The following is a 19,283-nucleotide window of genomic DNA, read 5'->3' as shown; positions in this document are numbered from 1 at the left end:
CTGTTCTCCACTGTCAAATAAGCAGTCTTAGTGTGGCTGCATTATCCCCATATAAAGATATGTTTGTCTCTAGTTTAGTATTTTAGATATGTGCTAACAGAAACTACACAGAGAATAGTGTCCTTGGATTAGCCTGAAGATGCATGTTGATTTTTTACGTATCATAAAATTGCTTTTGCTGGTGCAACTATCTTGACTCTGGTCTGCAATAGGGGAAATTACATACTCACAGAAGGACTTTTTTGTCACTACAACAATGTTTGCATTATGGAGCTGGGTGGCATTTCTGTGTTAGAAGAAGCATAGATTTTCTTTTCATTATGTTAGTAGATATATGATAAAACATGCTTGTAAGCAAGTCCTCAGTGAAGTATCTGTGTTGTAAGGAGAGGGAGAATGGAGCAAGATGTCTCTGTAAAAGGTGGTTCTGTATCTAACGGCAAAATCTGTCACCCACATTCTCCTCAGCAAAACTGTCCCTCTGGTGTACAAACTCTGCCCACAGCCCCTTGGTATTGGGGATTAGTAAATCTGCATCTGAATAGATTTAGTAAAGGCAGAGAAGTCTCTAGCATCATGTTCCTGCTGTGCAATTGCCCACTGGACTTTCACTGTTGTTCACCAGTTTAGGTACATTTTTGTTGTCTGCCATTAATTCCCCAGCATGCCACTGTAATGTGTGTACCTCTAGATCAATTTCCCCTCTAAAATCAGTCTTTCTTTTTCAGCACTTCAACAGGTTCCCAGTCTATAATATACATCCCACAGGACATCGTTAGAGCAAAGGAAATTATTGCACAAATCAACACCCTGAAAACACAAGTCAGTTACTATGCAGAAAGGCTCTCAAGAGCTGCCAAGGATAGATCAGCTAATGGCCTTGAAAGAACACTTGCCATCCTAGCAGATAAGGTAGGAGAATAATTAATTTCCCTGCTGAAGCACAGTGTATTGTTTGTTCTGTCTGTTTCCTTTAGTAGGTTTTCTTGAAACATCTATTTTACCTTTTCCAATAGTGTGTTGTAACATGCACAGACCTTAACAAAAGTTATATCAGCCTTTAAAAGTTCCTGGTTTTATTTATGTGTCTCCTACTTTTGATACTTGCCTTCACCTCCTCTTGAAAGTGCAATGTCCTTGGATTCCCTCTATTCATTCATCACTTTGCAGTAATGTGCATTCTTCATTTCTTTTATATCCTTTTCTCCATAACCACCTGGGATTTTTTAATGTTCTGAGTCATCTGTCAAGAAGCAGCAACTGTGTGAAAGTTAATGAAACAATTCTGTATTTTTCCACTGGTGAAATAAGGAATAATGGCAACACAGCCTTTGCTTGAATTATAGTGATGTAAACCAGTTATTTCTTGATGTGTGCTAACAAAAAACAGACTAGACCCACAGCTGAACACAATCTTACAGGGAGAAAAAACCCAAAGTTTTACTGACCTCTTCTGTCCTTGAAGCAGATCTGAAGGCTCTAAACAGCAGTAGTGGCCCATCAGCTTGCCATAAATTGTCCTAGTGGAAGGGATACACATACAACTTTGTATAATAGGACCTTATGTACATGTATTATTTATTATAATACTCTTTCTAAATGAATACAGTGTATAATTGTTCTGTGGGATTTTCTACAACTGGATTATGTGTATATATAACATATTAATGTCTTGGTTTTTAGTAGACACACAGGCCACATAATTTTCATATTCATATGGCTTACATAAATCCTTCACTACAACACAGCTAAATAAGACAGGGAACAAATTGCATTGATTAGTGGGTTATGCCTTCAGCCCTCCTCTTAAGTCTTTTAATGATTTCAGACAGGATGATTGGGGTGAAACCTGATCCTTCTGGTGTGGCAACTGTTGTGTGGGGTGTAAAAATCATTTAATATAGAATGTAGTGAGTTGGAAGGGGACTAATCAGGATCATCCTAGTCCTGCACTCCCAGACTTACACCATGTGCCTGAGAGCATTTTTCAAACACTTCTTGAACTCTGTCAGGCTTGGTGCTGTGACCACTTCCCTGGGGAGCCTGTTCCAGTGCTCAAACATTGCACATGTGTCTGCACATTGTTCTAAGCTTTCATCACATGGAGAATGAAGTAAAAAAAAAAGATGAATTGCACATTCCTCCATGAAATTTTCAACAATTACAAATCTAATATAGTAGTACAGACTTTGGAAATGCATAATTTGTGTTTTGGGATCCTATACTATTTTTAAGATCATTCTGTAAGGGTATTCTAAAGGCACCTTCAAGCAATAGTTTCTTTTACAGAATACTACTTCCTTTTTTCTTCCTTGAAAAATTGCAGTATAAATTGTGTATGGAAGAATGAAAAGTATAAATTGTCTATAGAATAATGAAAAGTTTTCAGGATGTGGGGCTTTATTGCTTTTTAGACCCGGCAACTTGTCACAGTTTGTGACTGCAAGCTGTTGGCAAATTCAATACATGGACTGAATGCTGCAAGGCCAGACTATATAGCTTCAAAAGCATCTCCAACCTCTGGAGAAGGGGAACAAGTGATGCTAAGGAATGATCAAGATACACTTGTGGCCAGATGGACAGGAAGAAATAGCCGATCTTCTCTGCAGGTGGACTGGCACGAAGAGGAATGGGTATGTTTGCATAGTGGAGTGATGAATCCCTTGTTCTTTTTACTTTCTTTTTTAATAAGCTCTGTAGCTGCTCACCAGATATGCATAGGATGAGTATGTAGGAGGTATTGGTCAGCTAGCAAAGATATTGTCTCCATCCTGCAGGCAGTTACTTGTTGGCATGGGAATACAAGCAGGCTTTAATAAATTTTAGAAGGCCCTCCTGGGTCTCTCTCTGGGTCTCTCTTTTTGGGAGATCCTTTCTGGGTCTCCTAAACACTGGAAACTGTTAGAGTAGGCGCATAGCATTTTTAACGCGAGCCTCAAGGGAGAGTAAACAGCTTTTCAAGTGAAAAACTGACCCCACTACAATGGGCTTTTGCACTTTCCCAAATAAAGTGTTATTTTGTGGGTGCTAGCTATGCAATTCAGCTTCCTCTTACAGAAATACTCCCGTAAACATTTAGAACTTGCAGTCAATCACTAATTTGATTATGAACAGCATTTTAAAACTGTTTGCACTAAGTATTTAAATGATTTTCCCTACCACACTGCCAGTCAAAATGAGAATTGGACTGTGTAAATTCTGTCATTGTGTTAAATAAACAGAAGTTAACTAAATCTCACGAATAGTCAAGATTAATTAAAGCAATTATTAATATTGGGAAATACCAACTTTTAAAAGAGATTCAATTCATTTTGGAAATGTATTCTTGCTAGCTCTAATTATTTTGGCATACTTTGACTTACAGTCAAAGTCACAGTAATAAGATACAAATAAAGCTAATTCAGTATTTAGACATTACTATAATACTGTAATTTTATCTGCTGTTCACTGAGTTACAGAGAAAAAAAGATGTGTGATTGTATACAATTATTATGTCAAACATGAATTTCAAGAGTAAACAATAGTGCTAGCTAGAAATTGGAATAATAGGGCAGGAAGAGGAACTTAAAATTGTTTGGCAAGCTTACACAGAAAATAACTTTGCAATTTACCACACAAGTCATGTCACTAGATATTGTTGACATCCTGGTATACGTTATTTATATACTCATAATTTGTGTGTGCACACATGCAACCACAATAGCCCAGAGGAAAGTGTGCAGGGGAATTGTGACTAGAATCACAGGAGGAAATATATCGCCAAGGGTTTGTTACCCAACGTCTCTTTTGGTTTTAAACTGAGAAAGAAATGTTTTCTTTTCAGGAGAAAGTTTGGTTGAACGTTGACAAAAGTCTGGAGTGTATCATACAGCGAGTGGACAAACTTCTCCAGAAGGAGCGCCTGCAAAGTGACAGCTGTGAAGATGTTTTCCAGTGTGACGTCAGCAGTACTAGTAAGAAAGGTAATCGGGACAGTCGTGCCTACTGGATAAATCCAGAAGATTTAAATGAGACCTCATCATCCTCACCATCTTCATCATCCTCACCACCATCTTCATCCACACCATCCTGTGCATGCCATTCTCTCAAGACAAGTGCGTATGCCAGACACTGCTTCTCGCTGCTGCTCTCTTCCTGTGTGCTGGCATCATTCCTAAGCCTCCCCTACAGCCCGCCATGTGTTTTTAGCTCAGTGGCTGTGTTAAGCAGTGATGTCAGGCAGAAAGAGCTGTTGGTGTACTGGGAGTTGCTAAGCCCATTACTTGTTTTGAAATCCTGGTCCCACTGAAATAATTTCCAAATCCATTGATGGCAGTGGCACTTGGTTTTCACTCTGTGTGTTTTAAGCTGGTAAACCAGTTGTATGGGTTATCACATGACAGACACCACCTCTGCTAGCTTTCCTATTGGCTTCAGCTTCTTTGCAGCAATCAAAGCTTATTACAGGTAAATAAAACATGCGAGAAGTGCAGGCACTACTGAAAATCTGATAGTCCCAGCTGGACTGCTAAAGCATGGGAGAGGACCCCAAGCGGTCCAATTAGAGTGAGCTCAATGTAGATGAACCTGACAGAGTTCAAAGCAGATTTTAACCCAAATTGTGGTGCTGAGACACTCAATTATTTAGACCTCTTCTATCTGGAATGTAGGAATTGGCAGTGCAAGTTCTTAGTTAAGTAATCCATTCAAAATTTAGGCTCAAGTGGGTGCTGTATTGAACACAGCATAAAGTTGTGAGCATGTGAATGAAATAAATCCTTATCAGTTTAGACTGACAGTTTGGCAGCTGTGCATTAAGTTTCAGAATTATTTTATTTACTTATGTACTTGACTTATTCTGACTTTCTTTGCGTGTGGTCACTCTGATTTGGCCACTTCATAGCGCAGGTGGGCGAAGTGAGGCTCTACAAAGACTGATCTGTGTTCTCATTTCCTTTGTCCTGTTCTGTCTTCTTGTTTGATGGCCCTTGTCCCTTATGTGTGTCTGTGACTTCATGTCCATCACATTGTTAGTGTTGCAGTGGAAGGCAGTGCCTTAAGAAAAAAAAAAGGCAAAAAGGAAGTGAAAATAAATGTTAATGAATTTTTTGTGTAGCTTTGCATGTTGCCTTATAGTTTATTTAGTATTTTAGACAACCATGGTTTTCTAGATTAGACTGACATTTTTGTGTATTTTTAAAAAATAGGAGAGTAGGTTTTTGTTTCAGTCATCTTTGACTAAATTTCTTCTACTGATTTGATACCTATAAATGTTTTTGTTTGCTACCTAGTTTACATGAAGTTTAATATGTATTTACATGTAAGTTTAATCAGTAACCTTCAATGCACATTCACATAAATGAATAAATGTTGTGGATTTTTAATATTAATAATTCACAGGAAAAATCTGTGTTGAGTGTTGTCAGAAGCTTTTCCCAAGACAATTCGATGCTGTAAACACCTTAGAACAATATTTTTCTACCATTTTCAGTGGTTCTTTTAAGTCTACTCTGGATCTTTACACTTATGCCACGTAAAAGTGGAATTTGCTATGTGACCCTACCAAAGATTTTTTTAGTGCAAAGAATTTCTGCTTTTCCCTGCTGTCCCTCCAAAACAGGGAAAAAAAATCCTTCTGTTTAACCAACAGAACCTGGGGTAGAATTGAAGGACAAAGAGGGTCCTTTCTCTAAGTTCAGAATCACAACATTTTTGGTTTTGTGTATTGAAAGAATTAAAGTTTTTCCAGTCAGTAATTCTGAGTTTTGAATAAATGAGCAGTGAGCAGACAGAAATTATTTTGAAAGCAATATAAAACCAAGCCAAGCAAGATAGTTCCAGAATTGGTAAGAGAGGAACAGTAAAATTTTATTGAAGGATCTCTCTAAAAATTAATGTTTATGAAAGAAAATACTGCCTGAAATAGTAGAAGGGAAACTTAAAAAAGATACATTCAAATGTACTTAGGTTATTGGTTTATTCATTACTAAAATCACATGGGGACATACAGGTTCTTTAGTGAACATGATGGATTTTAATTTACTGAGAAGTTTTTTTCTGATTATCTAGCTGAGATGATTGTCCTGATGCACACTATTGAATTTTATATTTTCTGTTGTTATGTTCAGATTTATAATGTATTGACTAGTAAATCTAGATATAAACAACAGAAGCTTAAATCCCGTTAGCTTAGTGAACTACTTTTCATTAATGCAGGACTTGCTATAACAGGGCTTATGTTATTTTTTGACTGTTAGCACTGACCTGTAGTATGTTTTTATTTGACAGCTTGATTCTCCCACTGAAGTGAGTGTGGAATACTCACAGACTTCACTGGTGGAGTTTCAGCCCTTAATATACATTCTAATGTTTCTGTTAATTATCTCAGAAATTGTATCATGTAATTTTGACTAAGATAGCAAAGTACTGGTTTCTTATTACTCTTACATTGTGGGTGCCTTAATGTCATTTTTGGTTAAGTGCATTGAACTTACTGCTGGTCTTTTGCTCTTCTGTTTAGCAGCCTTACTGCCAGCTTAATCTGTAATTGCAGTAAACCAGTGGTTCTCAAATTATGCCCTGTGGATCACTGGGGATTGACAGTGCACTTGCTGGTAATCCACAGCAAGCCTCTGAGCTAGCAGGTACTGGCTTTCCTCCAAGTCCCCATCCAGGTGTTCCTCTCATCAGAGCAATGGAGTGGAGGAGACAGCCCATGCCCTCAATGCTTGTGGGCAACAGAGTATTTCTGCCTAGCTCCTCTTCACTCAGTGAAAAATGTTTGAGAACCCTGGCACTGAGCATTTGAGTTGCTTGTATTTAGACTGTGTTGCTGCTCCTTAATCATGCATGTTGCCCCTCCATTTCTGTGCAGATTGCAGCCCTCCTCCGGAAGAATCTGCCCCAGGTATGTGCATTCATGGCTTCTGCTTCTTCTGAAAACTGCAGGGGTTTGTTCATACTTAACTGAACAAGTGCCTTGCTTTAAGATGGACCATTTTGAAATGGCAGTGCTTTACAACACCACGTGAGTTACCTAAGCTGTTGAGCAGTTGTTTCCTAAGAGTGCAGGGGGTATCTGGTCCTTTCACGTGTCCAGATAAGGGAGAGTGCTTGTTCAGGGCCTCTTTGATTTCTCCAGTTGATGTGTTTTAGCAAACTGATGTAGGTGACAATGGATTGAGGCCTGTTCCAAACATCACTGAAGTCTGTGGGAGTCTGACATTTCAGACATGCCCTTTCACATGGGCTGTTGAGCTGGTCTTTTTGAATGAGAAGTCGAGCAGAGCACGGAGGAGTCAACAAGGCTGATGGAAAATCCCTGTTGTGGGTGCACACCAAGTAGTATTGGGGATTGCAAGTCTCATGTTTCACGATGCAGAATTTAGAAGTCTCATCCCAGTGTTAACCTCCTTTCTTCTGTTCTTGTCCCTCTGTGCTTAATATGAAAAGCCTAAAATGTCTTTTCAAGGCCTTGGAGGACAGCTGTTTTAATAATGTTTTTATTGCTCTGGAGAAGAGAGACCCTTAGGGCAAAAAAAGCAAGAACTTTTCCCACCTGATGTTACATCCTACAAGCTTTACATATTTGGTTCTCTTAATAGGACATTAATTTTTTATGAAATAGTCAGTAGTATATAGTCAGCAAAAGTTTACTGTGTAAACTCATTGGCCTTCCCAACACCCCTACCTTGTTCCAACCACATTTGAGACTGGGAGTGCAATTCATTTTATTCCTGTTTACTGTAAATAAAAACTGCCATTGACTAAAAAAAAATGAACACAGGTGACACCTCTGTGAAACAGGTAGCAAAAATCATTTAGAATTTTGCAGACTGACAAAGGTTTGTTTTCTCATGGCCAGAATTTTAAACCAAGAGAATACACAGCACAGAGGATTTTGTTCACTACCCCAGTTGAGTCCCTGTATTCTGTGTGAATGTTGGAAGAAAAAATGCTTTAATAATTGTATTATCTTCACCAGGGTACTTTGTGATTACCAAAGATAAACATATCTTTAAAATGAAGTGCTGTCAGACACACTGTAGTTTTAAATCTTCACTGAGTTAGTAGCTATATACATGTATGTATTTACAGTCAATGAGATGATGATGTGCTGGAAGTTATTTTCATATCTTGTTATTCTCATTTGCTTACAGAAAAGCTCTTAAATGCAGTAAGAGAAACACTGTTAGCTTGATCTGTATTTTACTTTCTAAGTGTTCACAAGGCCGTGTTATGGCATCTGACTAATTTTGAGATAAATATTTAATAGAATTTAAAAGACAAGCTGTGATTCCTTGCCTGTTCTTTTGATGTTTCCTGCTTTTTTTAAGGCAATGAAACAACTTTCTCTTTGTGTAGTTTGTTAGGTTATCTATCTACCACACAGAACAAAAGCCAAAAGGATAGTTCTGTTAATCTTGCCAGATATGTTTCTGTTAGCAGACTTCCTGAGTTCCCCTCTTTGGCTGCTTATCAAAGGAACATTTATTATTACTGACTCTTAGTTCTACCTCTGAATCAAAATCCCAAACAATTTACTTTCAGGGGCTTTAAGTGTCTCATTCATGCAGGTTCTGGTCTGTACATTGCCTTGTTCCTACAGCCAGCTGGGGTGGGAGTTGTGTGTGTGCTGTTTGTGAGCTCTGGCGCTTTTAAAAAATAAAGCATATTGTCCTGCCCTTTAAAAAGAGAAGGACTTTGACAACTCAGTTTCACTCCTGTGCTTCCTGTGCAGGACCTTGAACAGAATCCCTCTGGGTTGTATCTTGAGTATTTCAGTGGAAGAAAAGCTCCAAAGTACTTCCAACAATCTGTATGACTCCCATCTAATTCACTATGTTTAATATTTCTTGTTATCTAACTTAAAACCTTTAAAACTGCTCAGGAGACAGGAAACACCTAAAAGAGTACCCACATTGATCTCACCTCACACCTTATTATTCTTAGCTGCAAAAAGGAGATGAGCATCATCTTGCCTCACTGAGGTGCAATAAGGATCAATAAGGTGGTGAGGCAATTGAATGATACACCTATGAGCCTAGAGATTCAAAAGGCAGGATGTTTGGGAGGAATCTCATTGACAGAAATGACTAAGCAGGTGGTCCCTATTTCTGTAATACAATGGACTCCTTACTGTCTGTCCATGTATGGGCAGTGAAAGTTCGTTTGAACACAAACATGCAGTTATATACGCTTCTATGTATAGCTGTTCATGTTTCTGTTATGATTTCCAAATCAGCTATTGTGCAGCCTGACGTGTGGGCACAAATTCTGGTAGCTTTTACATGGTCTGGAAAGTCATAACAGACTAAAATTCTCCATATTTTCCTCATGCAATAACCACACTGTAAGGTTACTTAATTATTACAAAGCAAAGAATAACCATCCAGCCAAAATAAAATGAGTTCTAAATGTGAATTATCAACTTCGCCTTGCAACAGGAAGTTTCTTCTTAATGTGTGTTTGTTTCAAATGAAGTGCTTCCACTGCTGCTAATTTTTTTTTCTTTCAACCAGGTGAATGGAGTGAAGCTCTTTATCCCTTGCTGACCACCCTCACTGACTGTGTAGCCATGATGAGTGACAAGGCCAAGAAAGCCATGGTGTTTTTATTAATGCAGGACAGTGCCCCAACTATAGGGCTCTGCCTGAGTCTTCAGTATCGCAGGGATGTTGTCTTCTGCCAGACTGTAAGCAAGCACAAATGCATGATTTGATTTCACTTCCACATTTGGCGGGGTTTCTATGGAATATGAAAGATTACTTTTTCCAGAACTTTTCAGATCTCCTCCCAGGTTTGACGCGGATTTTCTCTCGCAAGCTGTGCTATCCTGTCCTTATTGGTTACGTGCAGTTGACAATTCATAAATCAGGTGTCCCCTTGGATATACAGTCATTCACTATTGAAAACAAAAATTATTCCAGAACTAGTAAAAATACTAGTATACTAAAATATACTGCTGTATTCAGAAACAGCCTTTGCCTTCCAATGCCACCAAGCCAAAGCAGAAGTAAGATGTTAGAGAGAGGAGGGCAAAAAGTTCTGCAGGTGCTTCCTCAGTTACCTTTTGTTGTTTTCTGCATTAAGAAACCCAGCATGACATTTGGTACCTAAGGACAGAAGTCCAGCCACAGGAAGAGAAATTAGTTCTGGGTTTTTTTCTGGACCTGCTGGTATCTCTCGTGTCAGACACTGACTAGCAGATGTCTGCACTAAAAAAATTTCCACTGCCCACAGAAAAAAAATTCTTCTGCCCACTACACTTCTGTGGTGTATCTGCTTTCCTGTGATGTCACTATCTTGTTCATTTATTTCAAACAGTTTATTTCTTGGACATCATTGGGAGGGCTTTTGTCCTATAATCTAATACCAAAAATGGAAAGCAAGTGACAGAATGAGAGGAATTGTCCTCAAGTTGTGTCAGGGGAGATTTAGAGTACATATTGGGAAGAGTTTTTTCATGAAAGGGGTTGTTAAGACCTGGAGTGGGCTGCCTAAGAAAGTGGTAGAGTCACCATCTCTGAAGTGTTCAAAAAATGTGTGGATATGGCAGTTGGGGACATGGTTTAGTGGTGTACGTGGTGGTGGTGGTGCTGGGTTGGACTTGGTGATCTTGGAGGTGTTTTCCAGCCTTAATGATTCTTTGATTCTGTGATGTCATAGAGATAAAATCAGGGAATTTTCCTATATAAAACCCACCTCCTAATGCAGATAATTTTTAAATTCAATCCTTTGAATATGTTTACCCATCATGATCAGAACTTTATTCTCTTCTGTTTAATTCTATAACAAAGTCATACACCTGTATACATACTATATGGCCATCACCTGGGAAATCCCTTTGTGGACAGTGAATTAAGACTAGTATTAATCTTAGATAATAGTACTGACCTTTGCACTAGATCTTCAGGATCTTGTTCTGAATATCTTCTAACACCAGAGTTCAAGTCTGCATAATGCAAGCAGATACTGCATTTTTAAGCTTTCTCAAATGTCATTTTTGAAAAGCAGTAATTTATTCATACTACCAAAATTCTTGGCCTGGAACTAGCTGTGTTGCTTTTCTGTCTAAAACTAAACCAATTCTCTAAGGAGCAACTTCTGTAATTCATAAGTTGTAGACCCTACCACAAGTGATCGTGTTCAGAAAACAAAAAGGTGTGAGATCTACAGCAGCCCCATTTTGAGACAGCTTGTGAGATGAAGGCAGCGTGCCCTGAATCTGATTTTATGAATGTTTTGGGCTTTCATTGGTTGGTTGTCTTCAGATGTTTAAGGGAAAAGAATATCTGTTTGACAGATTTTATTGCACCTCTTATACATGCTATGGTTTTTGTCTGAGGCTGAAGAACCTTTTTTATTTTGAATAATTTCATTCTTGTCTGTTTCCCCTCTCACAGCTGACAGCTCTCATTTGTGGTTTCATTATCAAGCTGAGGAACTGCCTGCATGATGATGGATTTCTAAGGCAACTCTACACCATTGGCTTGCTGGCACAGTTTGAGAGCCTGCTGAGCACTTACGGTAAAGGCGCAGGGCCAGGGGGTGGGATTAGCTGTTGAGTCAGCAAATTCTGCATTAAATTGGCTACAGCAGGATCTCAGTGTTTGAGACAATCTGCAGCTCAGCTAAAAAATTATTTTGAAAACTAAAATGCAAAACTAGATTATAGCTGAAGTACTTAATTATCTAGCAACTCTGAATTTCTTCACACTTACTTGAATTGCTTCCAAAAGAATAAGTGTACTTCTTTTATAATAGAATGTCAAAGGTTTAAGAAAGACTGAAATGTATCACAGTGGTCTTTGGGGTTTTTTTGGGGAAAATAATTGGATGAAAGTTCTTCTAAGCTGGGAGAAACTGTGCCCAAAATACACTTTTTGAATTTTCTTGAAACTTCTGTAGTCTTGCGGCACAATGTGAGACTGAAGAGAGAATATAAAAAGGGAAAGTACTTCACTCAGAAGTGTTTCACTCCTGTGTCTCAAAAGCTGTGTGGATGCTGGTTAGCAAATGTTTTATTGGACAAATCTGGAATTCCTTGTGCAAAGGATATAATGGCTCTGACAATGTTTGAACATTGCAATGAGAAGTACTTATTAGCATCACCTAACCTGGAAAATCAGCATATAAAATACTTAAAGAACAGTAGTCTGGACTGTTCTAGATAACTGGTGTTTTCTAAACTTGCTGGAATAAAAAATCAGCCGTGACATTGTCTGTAGGTCAAGGGGGAGGCCAGGGCTGCAGCACTGCTTCATCTGTGGAACTTCTGTATGGAATGATCGCCTACTGTTGGCATCAAATTGACAAAGGGAAGTTGTGCATAACAAGTAATTACAATTCACTTTTTCCTCTTGGATTTAGGTGAGGAGCTGGCAATGCTGGAGGACATGAGTTTGGGAATCATGGACTTGAGGAATGTAACCTTTAAAGTAACTCAGGCTACATCAAATACATCTACTGACATGCTGCCAGTCATCACTGGAAATCGGTAAAAACCAATAAATGTACTTTATTCTTGATGAGTAGGAACATGCCAAAATTTGGGGTGTTCTACCCAAGTTGCAGAAGAATTGCATATTAATCAGCGGAGCAAAATCAGCTATTATCAGGAGATTGGTAGATCTGATGTGAATGTCTGTGAGGATATAAATGCTACATTACAGGTTGCTGCAGGTTTGTTTTTAAACTAGAATAGATTTTATGACTAGAAGCAAGTTGTGGCAGTTCCTCAGAGTCAGTTCTGACTGATGGTTGCTTTTTAATGCTTATATTATGTTCTAGTTGTTATCCCTCTTTAGACAAATAACACATTCTTGGCATGTAGCTTTTTGATCCTTATGTCTAACAGCTGTTTATTTCTTTTCAGTGATGGATTTAACGTGAGGATCCCTCTGCCAAGCGCCTTGTTTGATTTGTTGCCGCGGGAGATTCAAAGTGGAATGTTACTGAGGGTTCAGCCTGTTCTTTTCAACGTGGGAATCAATGAGCAGCAAACCCTAGCAGAGAAGTAAGTACCCAGTCAGGCAAGCTCAGCCTTGCTGGCAATTCAGCAATGGAGCTACATTGATATGGAATTGCATTCTTGCATAACATTCAGTTTCTCCAATACAGGAACATGGGAGCACTGTTCTAAATGAATCTGCCAAATGCCAAACAAAAAAGAAGTCCTTCTTTGTGTGCCACATAGCTGTGAATCTCCTTACCTCATGGGTTGGAGACTAGTCCAGGTTTATGTGGTTCAGATGTGAATTTACTATGGGAGATCTATCAAGGGCTAGTTAGCACACAGGTGCTCCTTGTGACTGAAGACCTCTGTGAGTGGCAGATCACTAGAGGCTGAGATCATTCTGGGTATTGCTGTGTATTTGCTGTCTTGGTTTTGCATTCTCCCTGAGACTCCCTCTCCTGGTCACTGTCAAAATTCAGGATAATGGGCAAGGTGCACCTCTGTTTCAACATACCCTTACAGTATTTATGTAGTGCAACACTGCTGTTGTAAAACTGAAAAATATAATTATGTAATTATATTTGCTAGGGAAACTGCTCAGTTCTGGATGAGCCAGCAGATTCCCTCTGTTATGGCCACATCCTACAAAGAGTACATTGGCAGAGCATTGCTCCAACGGAGCACTCCAGTGAAGCCAGACACATGCACGTTGTGACAGCAGCCTCGGTACCAGGCTGGAGCGTGCACTGTGGTGGTGGACAACGAGAAAAAGTCTAACAAAAGCATTTCAGCAATTACTGTTGTCCTCTGTTGCCTACAAAGGAAGTCCGAGATGACTAGCACAGTCACAGATGTCAGCACTCTGTGTGTACATCTGTGTATGTGGATATATTTAGATAAGGTGAATTGGGGCATTGTTGACAGTATTTGTTACATTCATGGTTTATTAATATTTTTCATTTACATACCTGAAGTCAACATTCTCAGTCCTATCCACTGATGTTATGGTTGGTATTATTAGTTTACGAGCTAAACTAGTAACTCCATTATTAAAAGTTTAAATTTAGGTAAAACAATTTGCCAGGTAGGAAATTAATATTGAAAGAGAGACATGAAAGCCATAGAATTTTAAATAGCACTTTCTACAAGTTTTTTTTTAATACCTTCCTTCCCTTTTTCCCCTCATACTCCTATATTTTCTTTCTCTGCTACACTTCACCTTGCATTTGAATGGTTAGGGAACTCCTGGGATGAATCTTTAAATTGTTTTTTTGGTAGACATATTGCCAAGTGCAGTTGTTTCAAAGAAACAGAGAAACATTTTACCTCGGGCCTAATTGTTCTTTTTTTTCTCTTTTTAAAGGTTTGGAGACACCTCACTGCAAGAAATAATTAACATGGAAAGCTTAGTGAGATTGAATTCATATTTTGAGCAGTTCAAGGAAGTTTTGCCTGATGATTGTAAGTATTTTGTAATTAATGACAAATTTTCTTGAGCAGCACAATTCAGGCTGATTTTTTCATTTGTTTGCTTTATGTTGGATTTTTAAATGTCAATGGTACACCAGCTTCAGTAACCCCCAAGAAATGATACAACTCTGTTTTAATACTTTAGTACTAAAGTAGAGTGGATTCAAGGGGTTTAAAGGTCAGACTGATTAACTTTTCTTTTTAAGGTTACTTGTACATCTCTTTCAAGTGGCACTATGTACTGTATAATCATCCAGTTAGGCAGTGAGATTGTTGTAAGGTAAAGGTGCAAAAGTGACAGGTTCTAGCAGCAGCATTTTTTATGTGCAGTTTTTGGTGATTCTCCCTGCACTTATGATAAAACCTGAACAGAGAGCAACTGCCAGTTTCTAGGAACTCAGTCACTTCCCTCTGTTTTTCCTTTGGCACTTCCCTGTAATTGTTGCATCTGCAGCAAACGACAGAGAGCCTAGAAGAGTGACAAAAGCTACATGCTGAATTTTTACTGGTTTTTTTCACTTGCTTGTTACTGCTTGGGGTTTTTTTTGAGAAGGCAGTGGCGTAAGTGTTATTTACAAAAATGGTGAAAATTCATCAATTCATTATTGTTACAATCAAACCTCTTCTAAGGTTATTTCATGTGTCCTGCAGTTACAGTTTTATTCCAGAAATACAAATGCAACAGCATGCAAAAGGAAAGTAAGAATTCTGTCTGTTAAAGTGTGTTATTGCGAGTTCGGTTACTCTGAATTTTTTTGATACAGCTGAGAGCACAACCTGCTTCTCTTCATCCAGGCATTCATAATGCTGCATAGTGAATTCTCTGGAATGTTAGCTGCAAAATTTAATTATTTATTGTATAGTAGTCTAGCATCAGATTTTCTTGTACAATTCAAAAATTAACTAGTTTAAAATGAATTTTGTTCATGTCTCCGTCTAGTCTTTTATAATAAAAATTCCCATTCAGCTCCTTCCTCTCCTTTTTATTTTGCTTGCCTTTTTTTTTAATTTCAGTCTCTTCCCTCTTCCCCAAACCTCTTATGTTTGATCCAATAATCTTTTAGCTTTTGCCTTTTTTTTTTAATCCTGAAGGTTGTGATAATTTAGGATATACAAAATGAAATGTACTTTTCTGTGAACCCTTATCAAGGGAGGAATAGCATTTTACATTTAAGTGCAAACCAGGTGATTATGCCCAGTTATGTAGTCTGTGGTAGGTAGAGGCAAAAGGAAAAACAAACAGATCATTCTTGGGGACAAAGGTCCCAGTGAGCTATCTGTTGGCAGATTGAAGGAAATGTTCCCTCCAGGAGCGGTACACAAGAAAAGTTGATTCCTTATCCCCTGTCCATGTCCCTGTGTTATTAATTCTAAACTCTGCAGAATTTCTAAGAAATTAGTATTAGCTTCACTAACTTCTTGTCCTTGTTCTGTTAGCTCTCCTTGTCTTTAGAAAGAGGAGATGGCCTGTGCCCTCTTTTTGTTTACAGGTATTGCTTTCTTTCTAGGTGTAGAGTTCAAACTAGGTGTAGCGTTCAGCCCAGGACAGGCACAGTATTGTTAGTTATGGAATAGAATTGCAGAATTGTTTAGGTTGGAAAAGATCTTTAGGATCATCAAGTCCAACTGTTTCCCCAGCACTGCTAAGTCCACCCCTAAACTGCCTCCCCAAGTGCCACATCTCCACATGTTTTAAATACCTCCAGGGATGCTGACTTAACCGCTTCCCTGAGCAGCCTGTTCCAGTGCTTGAAAACCCTTTCAGTGAAGAAATTTTTCCCAGTATCCAATCCAAATCTACCCTGGTGCAGCTTGAGGCCATTTTCTCTTGTCCTGTTGCTGGTTGCCTGGGAGAAGGGCCCTCCTGGCTTTCAGGTGGTTGTAGAGAGCAATAAGGTCCCCCTGAGCCTCCTTTTCTCCAGGCTAAGCAGCCCCAGCTGCTTCTCGTAAGACTTGTGCTCCACACCCTTCACCAGCTCTTTGCCCTTCTCTGGACACCACTGAGGTTTCAGCACCTTGACGTCTTTCTTACAGCAAGGGACCCAGAACTGGGCACAGGATTTGAGGTGCAGCCTCACCAGTGCCGAGTACAGGGGGACAATCCCTGCCCTGGTCCTGCTGGCCACACTATTGCTGATCCAGGATGCCTTTGGCCTTCCTGGCCACCTGGGCACTGCTGGCTCCTGTTCAGCAGCTGTGGACCAGCACCCCCAGGTCCTTTTCTACCAGAAGCTTCCCAGCCACTCTGCCCCAGCCTGTAGCACTGCCTGGGGTTGTTGTGACCCAGGGGCAGGACCTGACACTTGGTCGTGCTGAACCCCACAAAAGTGGCCTTTGTTTATTGATCCAGCTTGTCCATATCCCTCTGTAGAGCTTTCCTGCCCTCCAGTAGATCAGAACTGCTGCCCAGGTTGGTGCCATCTGCCACTGAGTGAGGGTGCACTTGATCCCCTCCTCCTGATCACTGATAAGGATTTTAAACAGGACTGGCGGCAGAACTGAGCCCTGGGGAACCACACTGGTGACCAGCCACCAGCTGGATGTAGCAGCATTCACCAGCACCCTGTGGCCATCCAGCTGGGTTTTTTACCCAGTGAACAGGATGTCCCACCAAGCCATGAGCAGTTAGTCCAGGAGAATGCTGTGGGAAGCAGCAATAAAGGCTTTGCCAAGGTCCAGGTAAACAGTGTCCACAGCCTTCCCTCACCTACTCAGCGGGTCACCTTCCTGTAGGAGGTCAGGTTAGTCCAACTCACCATTTGCTGTGAGAAGTAGGCCGAATGTAAAGCCTCATGTGTCACTCAGGTAGGATTCTTTTTGTCACGATGTCGTCCCTTACAGTGCATACCTCTGTATTTATTCAGTCACAACTTTAATTGGTGTTCTCTGTGGTTACTCCTTTAAAAAAAAAAAATGAAGCAACAAAAAAGAGAATACTTGATTGTCTGGAGTATCTTGCTACATATGTAAGAGATGATGCGCAACAGTTTGAACACAGAAGATGAGTACTGAAGGTACTCTGAAAATTTTCAACTACTTTATTTACACTTAGTGAAATAGTAATAAACAGATCATGGCAATGTGGTGTCCTGTGGGTGGTTCTTGTAACTGAAAGCTGACCAGCTTGCAAATTTAAAATCAGAATGTGAGCAGAATATAAAAATCTTCAGAGTTTCTCTGAAGACCTGCATGTTCATGTTCTCCTGTCACGTCTGTGACACACAAACCAGAAGACTATACCAAACTTGCTCCCTTTGTTCATTCTCTTATTATACTACTATTAAATTCTGAGTTCCTGAAGTTTTAAATAACTGGAATTTATATTTCCAATTGAGTTTAATTAAGCATGAATTTGTTTCATTGATGGTACTAAGTAAATCAGAACTTGAATAATTGTTGTAGTTTCAAGAAAATACAAATGTGTTTTCAACAGGCATATAGAAACACTTAGTAAAAGATCTGTTGCATACAGATGAATAAGTGGAGTTGGTTTTGTTTGTTTTATAGGTCTACCTCGATCTCGTAGTCAGACGTGCCTGCCTGAACTGTTAAGATTTCTGGGACAAAATGTTCATGCAAGGAAAAACAAGAATGTTGATATCCTTTGGCAAGCTGCTGAGGTATTTATTCATCTAACCATCTCTGCATAGTTCAGCTGATTTTCTGTATTCATACGTATTTGCCCCTTTTTTATTAGTGGTATGTTTGAATTTCTTCATTTGCTTGCATGTAGCTTGCAAATGCTGCCAGGCTAGACCTCCTCTAGAATTTATTTTCCATATCGTATTTTCCCCTCAACTCTTACAATGAGGTTCTGCTCCCTCAAACTTGCCAAACTTTGACACTTTGACATTGAAGCCCTAGACAACATTTGTGTCTCTCTGAGGGGAAGTACAGGTGTTGTCTCTGACAGGAAGTTTTGCCTGTAGAAGGAGTCATGGGTTGTCTGTCCCATTTGCAGATATGCCGCAGACTTAACGGTGTTCGATTTACGAGCTGTAAGAGTGCCAAGGATAGGACTGCCATGTCCATCACCCTGGAGCAGTGTTTGATCCTACAGCATGAACATGGAATGGCTCCACAGGTCTTCACTCAGGCTCTGGAGTGTATGAGGAGGTAAGAGTTTGACCACATTATTTATTCCTAAATAAGGAACCATGCAAACTGCAGAGGAGTGGTGGTCTCTGTTTCCATCAAAAGAAAAAAAATTAACTAAAGTCAGGAAGCTGTAAAACTGACTGCTAGAATTCATCCCTCCCGTGCATGTGAGTTGCATATGCTAAAGCTGGTTCTTACCAGATTTATATCAGATGGGCTTGAGTTTTCTGTAAAAAACTAGGAGTTTTCAGACAAGCATGTAAAAATATGTTTTCTGTTAATGCTGTGCTTACAGAACAGGAAACTGGTGCTTCTTTGAAAGTTGTTTAATGATGACTTCATCTGAACTGTCATAGCACTAGGTTTCTTAGTTCTAGATCAGGGAGATTACTCAGGGATGATCTGTTTTTTATTCTTTGAAACACAGACACCTGCAGTTTGCACTGGTTTGCCAGTGTATACTTTAGCAGTGAAACTGCTCACTGGGTGAAATGTCAGTATGAGTGTTTCACACTATATAGCAACCAAATTTCATCACAACATGTCAGTGTGCTGTTGTCATATCAAAATAATGATGTTCTGTATTCTGAAGCAGCAGAGATGTTTGCAGAATTAAGTACTGTACTGAAAAAAAATCTGTTTATTGTTGTTCAATGCCTTGTTTCAAGCACTGCTGGAAAACTCCGTAAGTCACATACCAAAAGAAAGGATAAGAAATCTAGCTTTAGTCTTTTTCAATGTAGTTCAACAATGCTGTTCAGTCCTGTTTTTCAACATT

At 39.4% G+C, this 19,283-nt stretch overlaps 1 protein-coding gene across 23 annotated transcripts in view; it reads left to right on the top strand.

The window, feature by feature from the left end:
* Positions 1–19,283, top strand: part of INPP4A (inositol polyphosphate-4-phosphatase type I A) — a 109,110-nt gene that overhangs the window by 77,628 nt on the left and 12,199 nt on the right. For 18 of the 23 annotated variants that reach the window (XM_038126682.1, XM_038126013.1, XM_038123478.1 and 15 more), the window contains 11 exons: positions 729–912; positions 2,415–2,633; positions 3,824–4,094; positions 6,854–6,886; positions 9,501–9,673; positions 11,385–11,508; positions 12,352–12,478; positions 12,857–12,997; positions 14,301–14,398; positions 17,915–18,027; positions 18,369–18,523. In XM_038126682.1, coding sequence (XP_037982610.1) covers positions 729–912; positions 2,415–2,633; positions 3,824–4,094; positions 6,854–6,886; positions 9,501–9,673; positions 11,385–11,508; positions 12,352–12,478; positions 12,857–12,997; positions 14,301–14,398; positions 17,915–18,027; positions 18,369–18,523 — 1,638 coding nt within the window. The remainder of the gene's footprint in view (positions 1–728; positions 913–2,414; positions 2,634–3,823; positions 4,095–6,853; positions 6,887–9,500; positions 9,674–11,384; positions 11,509–12,351; positions 12,479–12,856; positions 12,998–14,300; positions 14,399–17,914; positions 18,028–18,368; positions 18,524–19,283) is intronic. The other 5 variants (XM_038126995.1, XM_038126919.1, XM_038126779.1 and 2 more) reach the window with 2 other exon arrangements.

The sequence above is a fragment of the Motacilla alba genome, chromosome 1 (assembly GCF_015832195.1).
Source record: "Motacilla alba alba isolate MOTALB_02 chromosome 1, Motacilla_alba_V1.0_pri, whole genome shotgun sequence".
NCBI lineage: Eukaryota > Metazoa > Chordata > Aves > Passeriformes > Motacillidae > Motacilla > Motacilla alba.
This window is presented reverse-complemented; position numbering and strand designations above follow the sequence as displayed.